Source organism: Anguilla rostrata, chromosome 2 (genome assembly GCF_018555375.3).
Source record: "Anguilla rostrata isolate EN2019 chromosome 2, ASM1855537v3, whole genome shotgun sequence".
In the NCBI taxonomy this organism is placed as follows: Eukaryota; Metazoa; Chordata; class Actinopteri; order Anguilliformes; family Anguillidae; genus Anguilla; species Anguilla rostrata.
This window is the reverse complement of record NC_057934.1, coordinates 64600122-64616205: the sequence shown is the minus strand read 5'-3', so window position 1 is coordinate 64616205 and position 16084 is coordinate 64600122. Positions and strand designations below refer to the sequence as shown.

At 39.3% G+C, this 16084-nt stretch overlaps 2 protein-coding genes across 6 annotated transcripts in view; one reads left to right on the top strand and one right to left on the bottom strand.

Moving 5' to 3' along the window:
* The window catches only part of LOC135248885 (uncharacterized), a 25627-nt gene extending 17461 nt beyond the window's left edge, over nucleotides 1–8166 (bottom strand). For all 3 annotated transcript variants that reach the window (XR_010328519.1, XR_010328517.1, XR_010328518.1), the window contains exon 1: nucleotides 7603–8166. The gene's annotated coding sequence lies outside the window, so the exon portion shown is untranslated. The remainder of the gene's footprint in view (nucleotides 1–7602) is intronic.
* Nucleotides 6941–16084, top strand: si:ch211-243a20.3 (uncharacterized protein LOC100151507 homolog). 3 transcript variants are annotated; one of them, XM_064323925.1, is made up of 4 exons: nucleotides 6941–7077; nucleotides 13279–13411; nucleotides 13647–13776; nucleotides 15416–16084. In XM_064323925.1, the coding sequence occupies exons 2-4, from the start codon at nucleotides 13300–13302 to the stop codon at nucleotides 15732–15734; spliced, it is 561 nt and encodes a 186-aa protein (XP_064179995.1). In that variant the 5' UTR covers nucleotides 6941–7077; nucleotides 13279–13299; the 3' UTR covers nucleotides 15735–16084. The 3 variants fall into 3 exon arrangements, with proteins under 3 accessions (XP_064179995.1, XP_064179994.1, XP_064179993.1); XM_064323924.1 differs by lacking the exon at nucleotides 6941–7077 and adding an exon at nucleotides 11824–12078; XM_064323923.1 differs by lacking the exon at nucleotides 6941–7077 and adding an exon at nucleotides 11825–12107.

Below are 16084 nucleotides of genomic sequence, written 5' to 3'. Positions count from 1 at the left end.
GCTTTATTAGATAGTAAAGACCAGTTTGTGTACAATTAACAGTTGATTATAACTTTGCAAATACAATTGTCATGGTGGAAACATGCATAGAACAGAGCATCCCTCTCTGCTTTATGAAGCTCACTTATTTTTTAAAAGCAAAACATAAAATCATTGTCTGTGGTGAGCATTAGTTTTTGTCCGTTGTAGAGTTTTTGCTTCACAAACACATTTAAGAAATACTAAGGATATTTATCTACCAAGCCGCTCTCACCTACTGGAGTGTGCCTCATTGTTCATATAAATGGCTTAAAATGTTTTAGATAACCAACCCTTTTATACGTTATGTTGCAGGTTTTGAGGCAAACACCTTGACAGTGGCAAATGTACCCATCAATTATGATGCTCTCTTACCGTGCAAATAAAAACTAAAAGTCTCTGCTAAATGACCACATTGTGAATTGTTGTTCAGTCTCTGAAACATTTGTTTTCATGTAAATCTCAGACCTCTGCATATCATTGTCATGTACAAATTGTGCGCACACACACACCCACACACATCATGGAGAGCTCACAGAATGGTGCTTATGGTAAACCTGAATTGCTGTTCAGTCTCTGAAACGTGTTTTCATGTAGATCTCAGGTGCAAGACTCCTGGTTGACAGCACAATGTGATTTCCACCCTGGTTTTCTATTAAAAATGATATACACACAAAATATCAGACCACCAAAAAATGAGCAGTAGCACTTTATTGGGATTACATTCTGACAGTAACAATTACCCTGCGAATGGATTTATATCAAAGATGGCACTTGGTCCTTTTGATGCAACAGTTAACCCCCACCACTCCATCAAATTGACTAGAGGACATGTCAATGACAGGTCAAAAACAGTGTAAGAAGTCCTGTGTTTAGCAACTTGCCTTGCCGTCATCATCTTCTAATTCCGATTCTATTTGATGATGAACTGCAGTGTTTGGTTCACAATGTTGCTTATGTTGCATCCATGAACACTTTGTCAATCATAGTATGTCTTTCTTTTAGCTGTGGTTTCGTTTCAGTACCACAGTCTTGACACATTACTGTAGCTGGAGCTGAGGTCAAAATTATGGTATCGTGACAACACTAACCACAACAAAGTTAGGTTATACCACACTAGGCGGAAAATTGTGGATCTTGTAAGGTGGACCTTGCAATCCATCTCACCTCAAATGTGATGTCATCTGGGAAACAGCTGAAGAAAGGCAGGTGTTTTCAGGGGCTACTAAGTGGGGAGCCCAGGCGAAAGAACTGGCTCTTGCTTGCAATTTCACAATTGACTCCTGATCGTACTGTGCTGCCAGCTATGACCGGGAGTCCTGCGTGGCAACGCATAAATGGCCACAGTGGTGCCCAGGGAGGGATTTCATTGACAGGGTATAGCCCGTCTTCTCTTGCTCTACCTGCATGCCTGCACAACTCTGGACTGCGGAAGTGACTGGGTGCAGCAGCAAGTGGCACTTACTTCGAAGGACACAATGGCTTGTCTGTGCTCTCCTGAACCAATGCTGGATGTCTAACAACTGCAATTGAGTTGTACATTGAGAAATACATTTTTTTTAAAAGCATAAATTGTAATAAATGCCTTTTCAGACCAAAAAAAAAAAAAAAACTTTGTACAACATGGATCCTAATAACAGTAGTCCTCTGCATATCATTGTCATGTAAAAATTGCGCGCGCGCACACACCCACACACATCATGAAGAGCTCACAGAACCTGTGCTTATGGTAAACCTCACAGGACTCTATATCTGGGGCAGCAGTGTAGTTTAATGGGTAAAGGAGCTGGTCTTGTAACCTGAAGGACACAGGATCAAGTCCTGGGTAGGACCCTGTAACCTTGAGCAAGGTACTTAACCTCCATTGCTTCAGTATATAACCACACTGTATAAGTGAAGGCAATGTAAAATGCTATGTATAAGAGCGTCTGCTAAATGCCTGTAATGTAATGTAATTTAGTATTTGCGAATACGCCTTGCCTAATGTTGTTTCCAATGTAAAACGGAGTTGCAAGCCAGGTACAATATTTACTCCTGTTTGACCATCTGGGCCTATGTCCTCTTTTTGTAATGCCTGGGTGTAAATCCTGCACCTACTAGAGAGCAGGCACTAGGAGGTGTTGTATGGACTGTTTTCCATGGTAACAGAACGTATGAAATACATGTAGACAGCCATACTGCCCTTGCGTGTGTGGCCAATGCAGACAAGCACTTTGCCCAGCACAGAGAAAGGCAGACTGTGGATGTCACAACATTTCACGAGGGATCGACAATATCTACTCCTAGAGCCAATTCAGATGTACTTGGGGCTATGAGCATGGCTATGTGTATAACCAACGATAAACATATAAGAATAACTTTACACATAATGGATTAATGTGCAGAGCATGCACAAAAAAGTCTAAATGAGTTATATTAAGCACCGTTACATATCTTTGCTTGACCAACTTGAGAAGCTTTGGTAGCCATGCGCTAAATCGTTATATTGATCATCGTTGCTACTCAGCCGGTGTGATGAGATTGGATGGGCTTTTTTTCCCCCAAACTTCGGACCATATTCACTTCATATGGGATAATAGATGCCAGTCTTGCACATCACATGCACATGCAATTTGTATTGAGGGTTGTCACATTCAAATTTATTTAATTTTGGAGGATTTATGTTACTGTGATGCTCTAAATCTAGACGTGTGCAGCAGCATCAGGGTTTCCAGGAAAAACCCTGACAAGCCTATATAATTATATCCTAATAATAGCATATAATAAAATGTACTAATTTGTCTAACTAGGCTAGACTATCAATCAAAATTGTTAAACGAATTCATTCATGAAAAACCCATCCCACCCACCCCCCAAAAGGTATTGCAATGCAAATAGAACTGCATCATCTAGACAAGCCAGTCTAACTGAAACAGCTTCGGTGTAAGTGGCAAACTAGAAACTCATGCTGTAAACACAAAAAAAATCGAATTCAATAAAAGCCTACCACATGACATCATGAAAACAGTCACCTTAAGGATGCTCAGCAGAATCGTGACCTTGGGAAGCATTTTGGCAACGAGCGCAAATGGCTTTCTCCAAATAAGCAGGGTCACGTTGATGAGTTGCTGTGCAAGCAAAAGCAGTGATCGACATTGGCTTCCCTTCATCCACCACTGACTTGAATGTTTCGCCTCCGTGCTTAAATTAAACGTGGTGGAAAATTGAGCTGGTAGTTTTGCGGTACATACAGGCTATACTCTTTCACTGCAAAATCTCTCTCACCACTACCATTACAGCTGCTGCATATTTCTGAAGATGTGATGGAACCAAACCACCAAACAGTTCACTGAATGAATGTGTTGCTATGGTTTCACAACCCAGACATTTGCAGCTACTCAACCACCCACTAAGAATAGCTGTAGCCACCTTGTATATAAATAAAGGTAAAAACAATGGTTAATGTTTAAAATTCTAGCAATCATTAAGGTGTACTGTTGCCTATCACTGTACAGCTTATTAACAGGTAACACTTTTTTAAAAGGGCAGTTAAATAAGCCCTATATCACGGTTTATATTATTTTGAGGAACTGAGTACCTTTGCTCATCCTGCATTGCAGCTTGTAATTTCAGCTTGCCTTTCATTCCTCGGTTCAACAGTTCATTATCATTAACTTATACTCACATTCTACTCCTGCAGTATATGCTGTCAAATCCCTTGTGGAGGGGGGGGGGAGGGGTGTTAAAGGAGAGTCGGCAGGCAGACAGAGGGAAAGCAGAGGGGGTTACAAATAAGAGACAGGATTACAGCACAGAAAGTGGGGAATCAAACCACCAACCACGATGGGATTTGGTCAATGGCTTCGGTGTCTGCCACCCTATGGACCTCACCACATGGTAAATGGTAAATGGACTGCATTTATATAGCGCTTTTATCCAAAGCGCTTTACAATTGATGCTTCTCATTCACCCATTCACACACACACTCACACACCAACGGTGAAAGGCTGCCATGCAAGGTACCAATCAGCTCGTTTGGAGCAATTAGGGGTGAGGTGTCTTGCTCAGGGACACTTCGACACGCCCAGGGCGGGGGATCGAACCGGCAACCCTCCAAATGCCAGACAACCGCTCTTACCTCCTGAGCTATGTCGCCCCTGATTTGCCTTGGCACGCTACTTTTATCCTTCAATCAAATCATGCAAAGTGCTGATCTGGATAAGAATGTGTGCTAAATGAATCAATGCAAAGGTAGTCCTTCTCACTGTGTACAATAGTGTACAAAGCAGGCCCGTTCATCCTGTAATTACACAGAAATTGACAGCAGTTACAAAAAAAGGCACCATAATATTAAAACTGCGATAGACTACAACGCCATGGACTTGCAATGGATAACTACACACCACGATCAATAAAAAGAAACATGTGATGAGCCAATGACCAAATGATTTCTGATAAATAAAGAGAATGGAAAAATTAAGAAGAAAAGAATGAGAAGGGTTTGAAGACTTACATGGGTCACACACTTAGCTATGCCCCTACTTCATGAATTTCAAGCCCTGTCACGGTCCCATTCCTCCAAATTCAAGGACCCATAAAAGCCTTACAGTATGCTATATCACAAGCATTGCAGCTCATCAGTAAAGCAATATATGGCCTCACTAACCCTGAGAATTAATGCTGGATCAGCTCTTTGGACCCCAATGCCAACCCCAACCATTCTGAGTTGGGGGTTAATATCTAGGATCAGTTTCTAAAGGGCATAGCCTACACAACATAAAATGTGTAAAATGAAGTTTCCCCAAGACAATGGTCAAAAGCTCTCACCTAAAAAATAATAAATTAAAAATAACTTTAAGTTCACATTTTTGCTAATTATTTAAATTTTTTAACCTGAAGACTTTCAAGGATTTTCAATGTATGTGAGAACCCAGTGCATAAGCATAATTTGTAAAATAAATAAATAAATGCATGCAATCTATTGTAAAGAGGACAAACATTTCAATACGTTAGAATTTGAAGGTGTAAATGTGAAAAAGTTCAAGGGGATGAATATAGTATGAATATACTAATAAAACAAAAACAATCAGGAATGGCATGTTCAGAAGTGAATACAAGAATTGAGGAAATAACAGCAAAAAAAACAAACAATTTAAGTGCAATAAGAATGGAAATGGCACACACAAAATGAAGCCAATTCAGAGTAAGTAGACATACAATAGAATTAGGCTACAAAGAGAAGAGTCAATGAATGAAAATTAAGAATGAAGAAGAGGAGGAAAAAGAAGGCTCATTAGAATATAATTAGAAGTGATGGACAGATGTGAGTAAAAACTATTTTAAGCAAATAATTAGAATAAATAAACACAGATAACACAGAGGATGAAGAACAAAAAAATGAAGGCGAACAATCCATGTAATAACAAGGAAAAGCAATCAAAGTGCAGAAGCAGAAAAACGAGAAAAATAAAAAAGAAGAATCAGAGAATGGGAAAGAAGATTTAGAAATTGATTAATGTGATTTACAGAAAGAAAATGGCTAGAAGGAAGACAAACTGACTAACAGCATAGAAAATTAAGGCTATAAAATCTTACGTGCAGCACTATGACAAGACAGAAGGAAAGCAATAACATAATAATATCAGTATAATTACTACAAGTATCATTGCTGTGACTTGACTGGTCCAAACTGGCCATTTTGCTTCAAGTAAAGAAGCAGAACTAGGCTATAACTTAAACTTCACTGAAACTTTGTACTCTCTATAGAGCCCTCAACCCCCCCCCCCCCCCCCCCAAACAAAAGTAAAACAATAAGTCACATGCATGGTTTTCATATTACGGCATAGCTATAACTCCATTATACAAAGAAAACATTTTCTTCAAATAAAAAACACAACCCTTAACAGCCATTAGCCAATACATTTACAAAATGGGCAATGCGATTTCAATAGATTACAATGCAAAGTAGTTGCAAAAACAGACCACCCAAATAGTGAAAATTCTCATATCAACGGGTATGAATTAATTAACCCAACGCCATGTGACTTGGAATATACACACACAGGCATACATACACACTATGTGTATTCTATCCCGTCTTCATGAAAATGGGAAGACATGTAGGCTATTCATTTTCAAATGATGAATTTCAAAACAAAAACCAAATCCCTCAGTAGTTACAACAAAGAAAAATATGTGGCTACTGCCAACAAAAGAATGCCAGAGAAAGCATTATTGTTAATATGTGGTCTGACAAAAATCCAAAGATTTGTTATGGGCAATCCACTCTCGTAAAAACATACGGTCTGAATGACGGTATGATCTGAAACTGCTAATAACAAGTAGGCTTAATATCACTGCATCATGTTATCTCGGGTCATTATGGCCCTTCTGGTGTTCATCTAATTTCTAAAACACTACCATAATTCAGAGATATGCACTACCAGTTATTACAAAAAGTAGTCAACTAGAATTTGGACAAGCTACACATTACGATTTAAGCATAATAAAGCAGTAAATCACCAGTAACGCACGGTCATTGACGATGTATATTACCAAATCCTAACATTCAAATACTAAACGAGAACATTTTCCAATTTTGCAGTGTTATTTTTTTCAGAGTATCTTCTTGAATTTGGTAATTCCATTCAGTGTCACGGTGGTGTAACGTAGTGTGCAACAATAGCAGTAACAATAACGTATAGTCCGTCTGCTAGATCTATTCTAAATTTAGCTAACATCATAAGCAACCACCGTGTAGAACAATGCAAAAGGAATAATAATCCCAGGACAGCTTTGTACTAGTTCGCTATAGAACTGTATATCTAAGGGACACAAAACCGACTCGGGTCATAACAGGTTGGACACTGTGGACTGAGCACCGTTTGTTTTGGTAAACATTACAGGTTGTGATTGCTTGCTAAATGCAGCAGTTCGTATGCCATTCTTAGCTAGTGTTATTAGCTCCTTAGCAAGCCAGCTCTGCACAATTATAAATCAATTAAAAAACCTAGGTAGCCATCTGAGTTAATTAGCTTGCTCACATGAGGAAAATGACAAGACAAGTTGCAAGTGCATAAGGTAAACAACATGAGTGCAGCTCTCCGACAAGACAGCACCAAGCGAACTATATGTTTTCTTCATTTGGTTTTGATTTCTGAACTACAGAAGCTAGCAACTAGGTAACCCAGGTAGCTACAATTCAACGAGCGGATAGCTAGCCAAGTTAGCTAACGTGAGTCGATAAAATGCAATAAATTTGCGATGTATGTCATTTGGGTTAGAGCTACAGATATGGGTTAGGCGGTTGTACCGTGGAAGAATTTTTTTTTTTGTTTTTTAATTTTCAAAAAATAATATGGCTTGTCGAAATCTATCAATTACTGGTTAGTTGGTTAGCCTGTTATCTACATTGCGATCGTTAGGTGGTTAGCAAGATAGCAATCGCTACCAAGCTAGCTACCTAGCTAGCAAATGTTCGCTAGTTAGCTACTACCTTCAACCAAGCTTCATTTGCTAGTTAGGTACCAGGCAACCTCAACCATAACAACCAGTAGCTTTCGTGGCTCGGCTACATGCCTCTAACAGAACAAATGCACAATTTACCTGACTCCGACGAATACTAGAGAACAATCACGGCTCAATGAGCACTAAAATGCTGGTTCGTGTTATTTCTGTCTTGAAGAAGGAATCCCCGGTCTTGAGTAGAATGTTCTGCCGCTTCTCCTTCAGTCGTCGAGATCACCCGACCATTAGCGACGGAGTCGGGGGCCCCGTCACAAACAGTCCGCAAGGCCCTTTCCTTCAATTTTTTTCTTTTGTTTTGTCCTCACCTCCAAAAAATAGGTGCAGAATCAAGGCTTCTTTGAGTCCCGTAACCGGTGAGGTCCATAAAACCCCCGCCCCCTCCTTCCCTTCTCTTTCCTTTGCTTTCACACCGTTTGTGAGCTAGCCAGCAAGGTAAATGTACCCAAAAGGAAATGCATCACTACCAAAACGACTACAACCATACAACTGCAAGCAAGCTACCTCTCTGGATTTCCCTCAGTACTAATGTTTACACACTTAAACAGGGATACGTGCATGTAGGCTATGTATATCCGCGCTCGTTCTTAAAAAATAAGCGAAAGCCCGCTTAGAAATGCATATACACATGTTCACACACCCCCTCCCACATTTCTCCATCACATCCCCTCCCTTCCCATTATTCGTTTTTTTTTCTGTTAATTAATGTTTTGTTTTTTTCCCATAGACTTAATGTGCAGTTTTGACGATATTGTATAAAACAGCACTGGATACATGTATAGGCTACATCCCTAAAAATAAGCAGCTTAATCATTCCGTGAATGGTTCTGCAACTTAATTGCTTTGGTTATCTCCCTGAATCTTTAACTGTCCATATTTAATTTCACAACTCTCAATAAAGTTATATTTAGGCTACTATTAAATAAAGAAAATACATAAAGAAAGATGACAGTTTAGCCTACTGATGAAAGGTGTTTCAAAGGCAGGTAAAGAGACTTGTATTCAAACCTGCCAAATGATAAATTGATGGTGAATTCTGTTTATTGGGTACTACGTCAAATTCAGGTTGAAATTGCTTTATTGCAGCGACAAGTTTAAGCTTATGTTATCAAAACATTGTCTTAAATACAGACTGTTAACAGAGCAAAACCCCATGATATTTACATTAAAATAACAATGAAAAGTAAATATATATGCTGTAATTCTTTGCATAACTTCTGTTGTGAGTGTCAACACACTGGGCTGCCAACAAGTTCACATTCAGTCCTTTTCCCCAAAAGAAATGATGCTCTGTCTTCAGCTTTTGAAAGGAGATCAGGATGTGCTTGCCATTAATTAATTGCTTACCATTGTCAGGTAGCCATGATATCTTTTAGGGCAAACATGCCATCTTGAATTGTACTTTTATTTGTTTTCCAATAACTGATGCAATTTTGTTTGCTGTGTTTAATAAATTACTAGACTACAATCTGTTGAGGTGTTAATGTGTTGAAGCTGTTAGTTAATGGATGTCAGCTTCAGTACCAGCTGGCTGAGGGAACTATTTTCTGGTCTCTTCTTTTGCCATTTTCAAAGGTTGATAACTGTATGAGTAGGGGATTGCTATTTGTTAAATGGAGCCAGATTTTTACAGCCTTATCTGTCCTCTCTTCCCCATCCCCGCCCCCCCCCACCCCCCTCTCTTTCTCTCTCATATACACACATGCACATGGGGGACTATTTCCACCACAGTTGCTGTAGCAACTACATAATTTTTCATTTTTTGAAACCACTTACCACTTAACTCTTGAGCACAGCATTCTTTCAATCTCTTATGGAAATATTGAGATGGAGGGTGGAGTTTGGTGATGGGAATAAGGAAATTAAGGAAAGGGTGAAGAAAACATAAAAGCTGCCTACAGAATTTAAATGCTTTGTCAACACTGGAATCACCCAAACTTACTACCCCCCCCCCCCCCCAGCTAAGCTACTGCTCAGAGTATCAGTTCAAACATACTCACTAGGAAAATGAATCTCAGCTCAGGTAAAGTGTGATTCTCCTGGAAAATAGTCACACTCAGCACAAACACATTTGGCATCTTCTCAAGTTTTAGATTAAGCAGGAAAAGAATGCCAGCTCTGTCGGGCTGTAGTTTTCTCCTTGTAGAGTAGGGCATGTTGTAGTAGGAATCTAATGGAAATACCGTGCTATGAGAACATTCCACTAGAAATATTCTCATACTCAAAATCTGGTTCTTATCGACTATCTTTGAATTTTTTTTCAGACAGCAGGACGTGTTTTATTTGTACTACCGCATTTGATCACATGATGGCAGTATAAAGCTAAAGAAAACACTGAAGAGAGCCACCCGAAATTGAGGTGAAAAAGTAGGATAGGAGATTTACAAAGGATTATGCGGGTGAAGCGAGATAATCCACCGGGCGCATATTGTTTTAGTAAATGAGGCTTCTGTTTCTGACCAAATCTGTAAATGCTATCAAATGTAGGCTATTATTAGGGCATGTATTTGGCTAATCGGTTTAACTCATATATAAACTCGTGAATGCTGTGGATCATCTTTTCGAATACCTATCGATATTCAAATAGAATACCAACGAACATGGTTTTATTGCTTTTAACGAAGAGACCAATGAACGAGCATGCAGACTAAATCACACTTCTGGTAGGCTTTTGTGGTATGAAAGATATGCTGAATCTTACTTTATTTGGAATTTTTTTCTCTTAGCAAAATGTTTAACTTGGAGAGAATTGTTGATTACCTTGTATTAAAAAAAAACAAGGATAAATTGTCATGTGGTGGACTATTGTAGGACCGACAAACAACAGCCATTAATATAGGCATAATGTAACTGAAATGAAATCAGCTATAGCATTCTTCACAAAAAGAATTGTCACAGAATGCTTGAAACAGGGAATCAGACAAAACTGGGCAATTCACACCCTCTTTTGGCTACAGTTGATGCAGATCTCATCTTGTCCATGGTATGATGGTCCAGATGGTGCTGTCTTGAATGTTAAACAGTGCTGAGCACTACAGTATCTCCTTTATTACTGGGTGACTGTGTTTTGGAAGTGGGTTGTATTTTTTCATTTTACAGATTGAAAAAAAAGAAATATGGGTTTGTTTCATGATATCACATTACATTACGGGCATTTAGCAGACGCTCTTATCCAGAGCGACTTACACAATTTTTACATAGCATTTTTACGTTGTATCCATTTATACAGCTGGATATATACTGAAGCAATTTCGGTTAAGTACCTTGCTCAAGGGTACCACAGCAGTGTCCTACCCGGGAATCGAACATGCGACCTTTCGGTTACAAGCCCAGTTCCTTACCCACTGTGCTACACTCCGTCCTGTTTTTTATTTGTGCAGTTTACAAATTATGTTGGTAAATGGCTGATACATGACGTTTTTGTTTTTGATGTAGACACTTTAATGTAAATAAACTTCTTGTTTACAAAGCTTTGACAAAGATTTATTTATTTACCACAATAATATCTAAGACAGTGGACACAACCAAACTATCAATTTAGTTAATCAGTTTTACTTGAACATGTGTGAAAGAGAGCAAGTCTGAGGGTGAGAGAGAGGAATTTCACAGAAGTGGTAGACTGCGAGTGCTGTAATGAGAAACAGGTGGGCTATAGTAAGTATATCATGTGTGTGCTAAAATGTGCCTGTGTCCTGTCCATCAATGAGAAAAGCTAACCCCCATTTGCTCTCCTATTTATTCTCCGACTTTTTGCAACACATCAAGAGCCAGCGCTGACCTCACATATTTAGCGGCATTACAAAAACAGAAACAGAGGAAGAGATGGGGGGGGGGGGGTAACATCTGGTTGCCAGTGAGTATAAAATATTCCCCCTCCTCCCATCCTCCCCCGTTTCCCTCTTTCTCTTTGATCTGAAGTCATATTTCACATTCCTCTACAAGAAAAATGTCTGCAGGTACAGAGAGGCATATACAAAATATATGTTTTCGTGTTTGACCTTTGAAATTCAAAAGCATTACACTATTCAATCAGCACTGCAGACATTATATATTTTGAAAGTGGAGAGAGCAAGATGTATTGATATTCCCACACCATAATCACATATTAAGGGGTACAGGATAGAACAGCCAGAAAACTAAAGATCTTAACCACCATCCACGTGTATGGTGTACTGGCCAGAAACCTGTTAGAGCAAGAGATACGGATGAGACAGAGAACAGCAACAAAAACTGAGCAAATGTCCACATCTGGAAACAGCTGTAAATAGAAGTTGTGGGAGGGTTTTGGGGAGAGGGGTGGAGACATCATGGCACCGTATCCTAAAATACGTACTTCAACCATGCATTTGTCAAGTCTCTCCACGCTGGATGACTGGATTACGTACTTCATTATATCATTGCTGTAGAGAGGGAGGGAAAAGGGAGCTGATAGGGAAAGTGAGAAAAAGAGATAAAAATCGGCAAGAGAAGAGAGTAGTAGCAGTGAGGCCATTTAAACGCATTTTCCCTAAAAGCAGAGACAGCAATTATCATAAAATATACACAAAACAGACTCAGGTACGTGGACAAATTCACTTCTCTGAAGCGTGAGTAAAGTTCAATCTGTCTTTCAGAAATCAAAATGTACTCGTGTATGTTTTAAGTATATCATTTAAGCACAGCCTGAGATATTCTTTGCTTTGTTTGTTAATTTGTATTGTAGTTAACCATGTTGTATCTATCAGCCTCTCTCAATGTCAGTTTGATGGACAGTAATGTGCCATTCTACTTAACTACATATACAGATTTTCTATTCCATTTGCCATTTTTTCTCCATGTCTATAATCGTACAATATTAGCAGCTTCTGTGCACTTATCTTTCAAGCATTAAAGGTATCTATCTCTAACCCTATTGTGGCAGCCATTTGTTAAACATGATCTTTGAATCTTTCATGAGTTATCGCCTGCATCATCTGACTGTTATCAAAGAATTCAGAATACTTATTCACTGAGTCATGCAGTGAGTCTGATTCTGAATATAAGCTAATTTATTGTCTCTCTGTCAGTGCTTGATTTAGTCTTTTATGGGGTCAGTGTGTCTGTCCTAGACCCATTCTTTCTGTGACAATGAATGTATTTAATCAGTTTCTTAAATGTCTTTTATTGTCCTCTTTTTGTCTATTGATTTACCTGTCTGTCTGACTTGAGTTATGCACCCAGAACTTGTCCTTTCAGGGCTGTCCTGTCCACAGACACTGACCTTACCAAGCTCATACAAAAGCCATTTGCTTGAGGGCTTTATATAATTTAATCACGTTTGCTGTCAGTTAGCCTGGTCACAAGACTGACCATCCCTCTCTTCCTTTTCCTCTTTACCATTCAAATCCAGTATCCTAACCCAAATTATGCTGTGTAAAATTTGTCACTCACTGTTCACAGTAGTGCATCTTGGCAAATTGTTTTGGGTACTGAAAAACAAAAGGACAAGAATTAAAAACACAGGCAGACAAACCCATGAAACAAGCACATGCACACACATGCACGCACACACGTTCAGAATTTCACAATCTGTTATCGATATATTTTTTGCTGTAGGGATTCTTTGGCCATTTTACATGGGGAAAAAATGGTGTCTACCTGCTGTCTTACTTCCTCTCCAACTCTGACTCAATAATGCTCTCCAAAGTGCTAAAGACTAACTTTCGAATGAAAGCTTGAGTCCTGTCCTGTGGCAGGATCTCTGTGTAATATTTACATTTTTCTCATACATATTTTCAGGCATAGGCGAGTTTCACCATTATGGGCCCTCCCTGCGTGACGCTGGTATTGGTAATCCTCGCGGCCCTTGCAACGCCATTGGCTGGGGAGGATAATGAGCTGGACCACGGGTACTGGAACTACAGAGAGGGAGGTGAGAGAGAGGGGGCAATAATTAATTTAAAATAAAGTCATGTACTAAATCAAAAAGATGGGTAGTTGTGAGAAGCACTTTTTGGCCTATATAATTTAAGCAGCCATCATCAAAAAACAAAGACAAACTGTCGTTGTCTCGTCATTGTGATCTTACCCACTTGTCCCGCTGCAGCGGTAATGTGGTGGTGATGCACCGCCATTGTTTCAGACGTCTCTCTTCTCTCCCGTTGCAGCGGATAACGTGAACGTCGCGTCCGTGCGCAGCGTCACGCGGGTTCTGGACGCGTGGGGAAAGCGGATCTTTAATGAAATTAAGCACCTGCTGCACTCGCAGCCGACCGCACTGTTACCGGACTACTCCAGGTACGTCGCCATGGCCACAGTACGGAACACAGAGTACTGCATGGACCTCTGTCGCACAGAGTTTCTAACCGAGTGTTCTCATTTTTTTTAGAACAGAAAACTGTACAAAATCATTCGGGTTGCTAAAGTGTAACATTTTTATTCATGAAGAAATCTGGGATCTTGTCTGTGCTCTGAATATCTTTAGTGGGCCAACAATGAAATGTCAAAAAAATTAGGATCCTTGCAGGGGTTTGTCCTTAATTTTGAATCATAAATATATATATTTTTTCTTTTCTTTCTCATTAGCATGGTTTTGGCGCTTAGAGACGATGGCCTGGATTGAACCACAGTTCATTTACATATGTCATGCCAGATTTACTTTGATTTGCATAAAAATTGGTGGAACTGTGCTCTGAACTGTAGTTAGTACAGGAAACAACATATACCTTTGTGAGCCTTTGAAGTGAGGCCTTAAAATGAACAATCCTGGCACTTTATTCTTACCTTTGAGGATGGAATTAAAGTGTTTATCTTTCAACAAATTCAGTTTAAAAATGTGGGTTTTGTTTCTTAGAGATAAGGCCAACATACCATAGCAGACAGATTTACTACCCCCTTCTAATCTTGAATTTGTGTTAGTGTTGTATCTGGCTAATGTCTTAGGCATTCCTAATTATTGGGCTAATATAGCACAAACCAGCAAATTTAACAGCATGCCTGAGGGTTATATTTCATACCTGAGTAATCACCAATCCATTTACTGGAATTCAGTTATGTTTGAATATTACATGTCTAATATTTACCTTGTGATTAAATTATGTAGTAGAAGGAAAAGGAAAGTAAATAATTAAAAATCTAAAAGTGAAGTCAGAAAATCATTGCTCATCTAATTGCTCATTTCAAATTACTGCAAGACCAATGGTACTGACTGTCAAAGCTATAGATCAGGATCTGTTGCCAGTGATTTTATATGTCAGAATGGCTAATTTATTGTAGCATTTGAACCCATGAAAACTTCACGTAGCACTGTGGTTAGTGTTTAATAACGGGTAAGGTGCTGGTCTTTTAATTGGAGGGTTGCAGGGTCGTACACTGTTGTTATACCCTTGAGCAAGGTACTTAACCTGCATTGCTTCAGTATATATCTTGCAGTGTAAATGGATACTATGTAAATGCTATGTAAAACAGTTGCGTAAGGATAAGTAAGGAGAGTATCTGCTAAATGCCTATGATGTAAGTTTTAGGTCCAGTTATAATTACGGGCCCTTTGTAAAAACATGTGATGCTGGTGGTGTGTACGATGAATAATATAATGATTTTTCAGTTTCAGCAAGTACACAGATTATTTCTAATATTCTCTGAGAGAAATAGATTAATATTTAGTCGATTTTCATTACATTTTAGTTCCTGAAACAAACTCCAGCAGGACATTTTTAAAAGATTTACAACCAATAAGGCTCAATGAATGTAAAATACAGAGAAGTCGTTTGAAGTAAATTCACAGAAAGCAGGCATACACATTCTCTGGGGACAGGGTTGGACAATAGTATCATGCTGTGCAAGAGTGCTACAGCGGAGGCTAGTTAATTTCACACACATTACAATAAAGAGCCATGTAAAATATTACACTAACTGCAAGGCCTTGTGTGTCCTGCAGGGTGCGCCCCCTCTCAGAATCCCTCAACGACCTCTTCAGAGAAGTCTCTCTCTTACAGCGGCGCATCTCAGAACTCTCCAATCGCCTAGCAACCCTGGAACCCTATCTCCGTCGCCACGGCTACCGTGCGGAAGGAGAGGAGGAAGGGGGTGGTAGGATATCAGCTCCTCAGAGTGCGAGGGGAGGAGGGGCAAGCTTGTCTAAATACCCCCCAAGGTACAGAGTCAAAGTGGTACGTCCAAAGCACACTATGATACGGAGGAGAAGGGTGAAAGTGTACAAGAATGGGGGAGTTAGGGTGGCTCAGCAAGAGAGATAGCGGGAGACAGTGAGAAGAGTGGAAAATAGAGAGAAAGAGAAAGAGGAGAATAATTCAGTGAAAGGAGCTGATGGGGGAGCAAGAAACTGAGTGGAGAGGAAGAGGGAAGGAAAATTATTCAAAGAAATTTTAATCCTCCTATTTATAATCCTCCAAATGGTATACAGTATCAAAATGATAAAATTATTGAATATACAATGTCAGAAGAGACATAAACATAATCACTTATAATCATTTATTGCTTCATTATTACTCATATAATGAAGAACACGTTTTCATATAATTTTGTCTTTTGTGCTTGTTCGGTGGGAAGGGTGCTGGAGTATGAAGTTAATAAATTCGTAACAGTA

Bases quoted from the DNA above. Each gene is read 5' to 3' on its own strand.
- si:ch211-243a20.3 (XM_064323925.1), top strand. From the start codon at position 13,300: ATGGGCCCTCCCTGCGTGACGCTGGTATTGGTAATCCTCGCGGCCCTT. The intron at 13,412-13,646 runs GTGAGAGAGAGG...CTCCCGTTGCAG, and splicing joins CTGGAACTACAGAGAGGGAG to CGGATAACGTGAACGTCGCG. The intron at 13,777-15,415 runs GTACGTCGCCAT...TGTGTCCTGCAG, and splicing joins CTGTTACCGGACTACTCCAG to GGTGCGCCCCCTCTCAGAAT.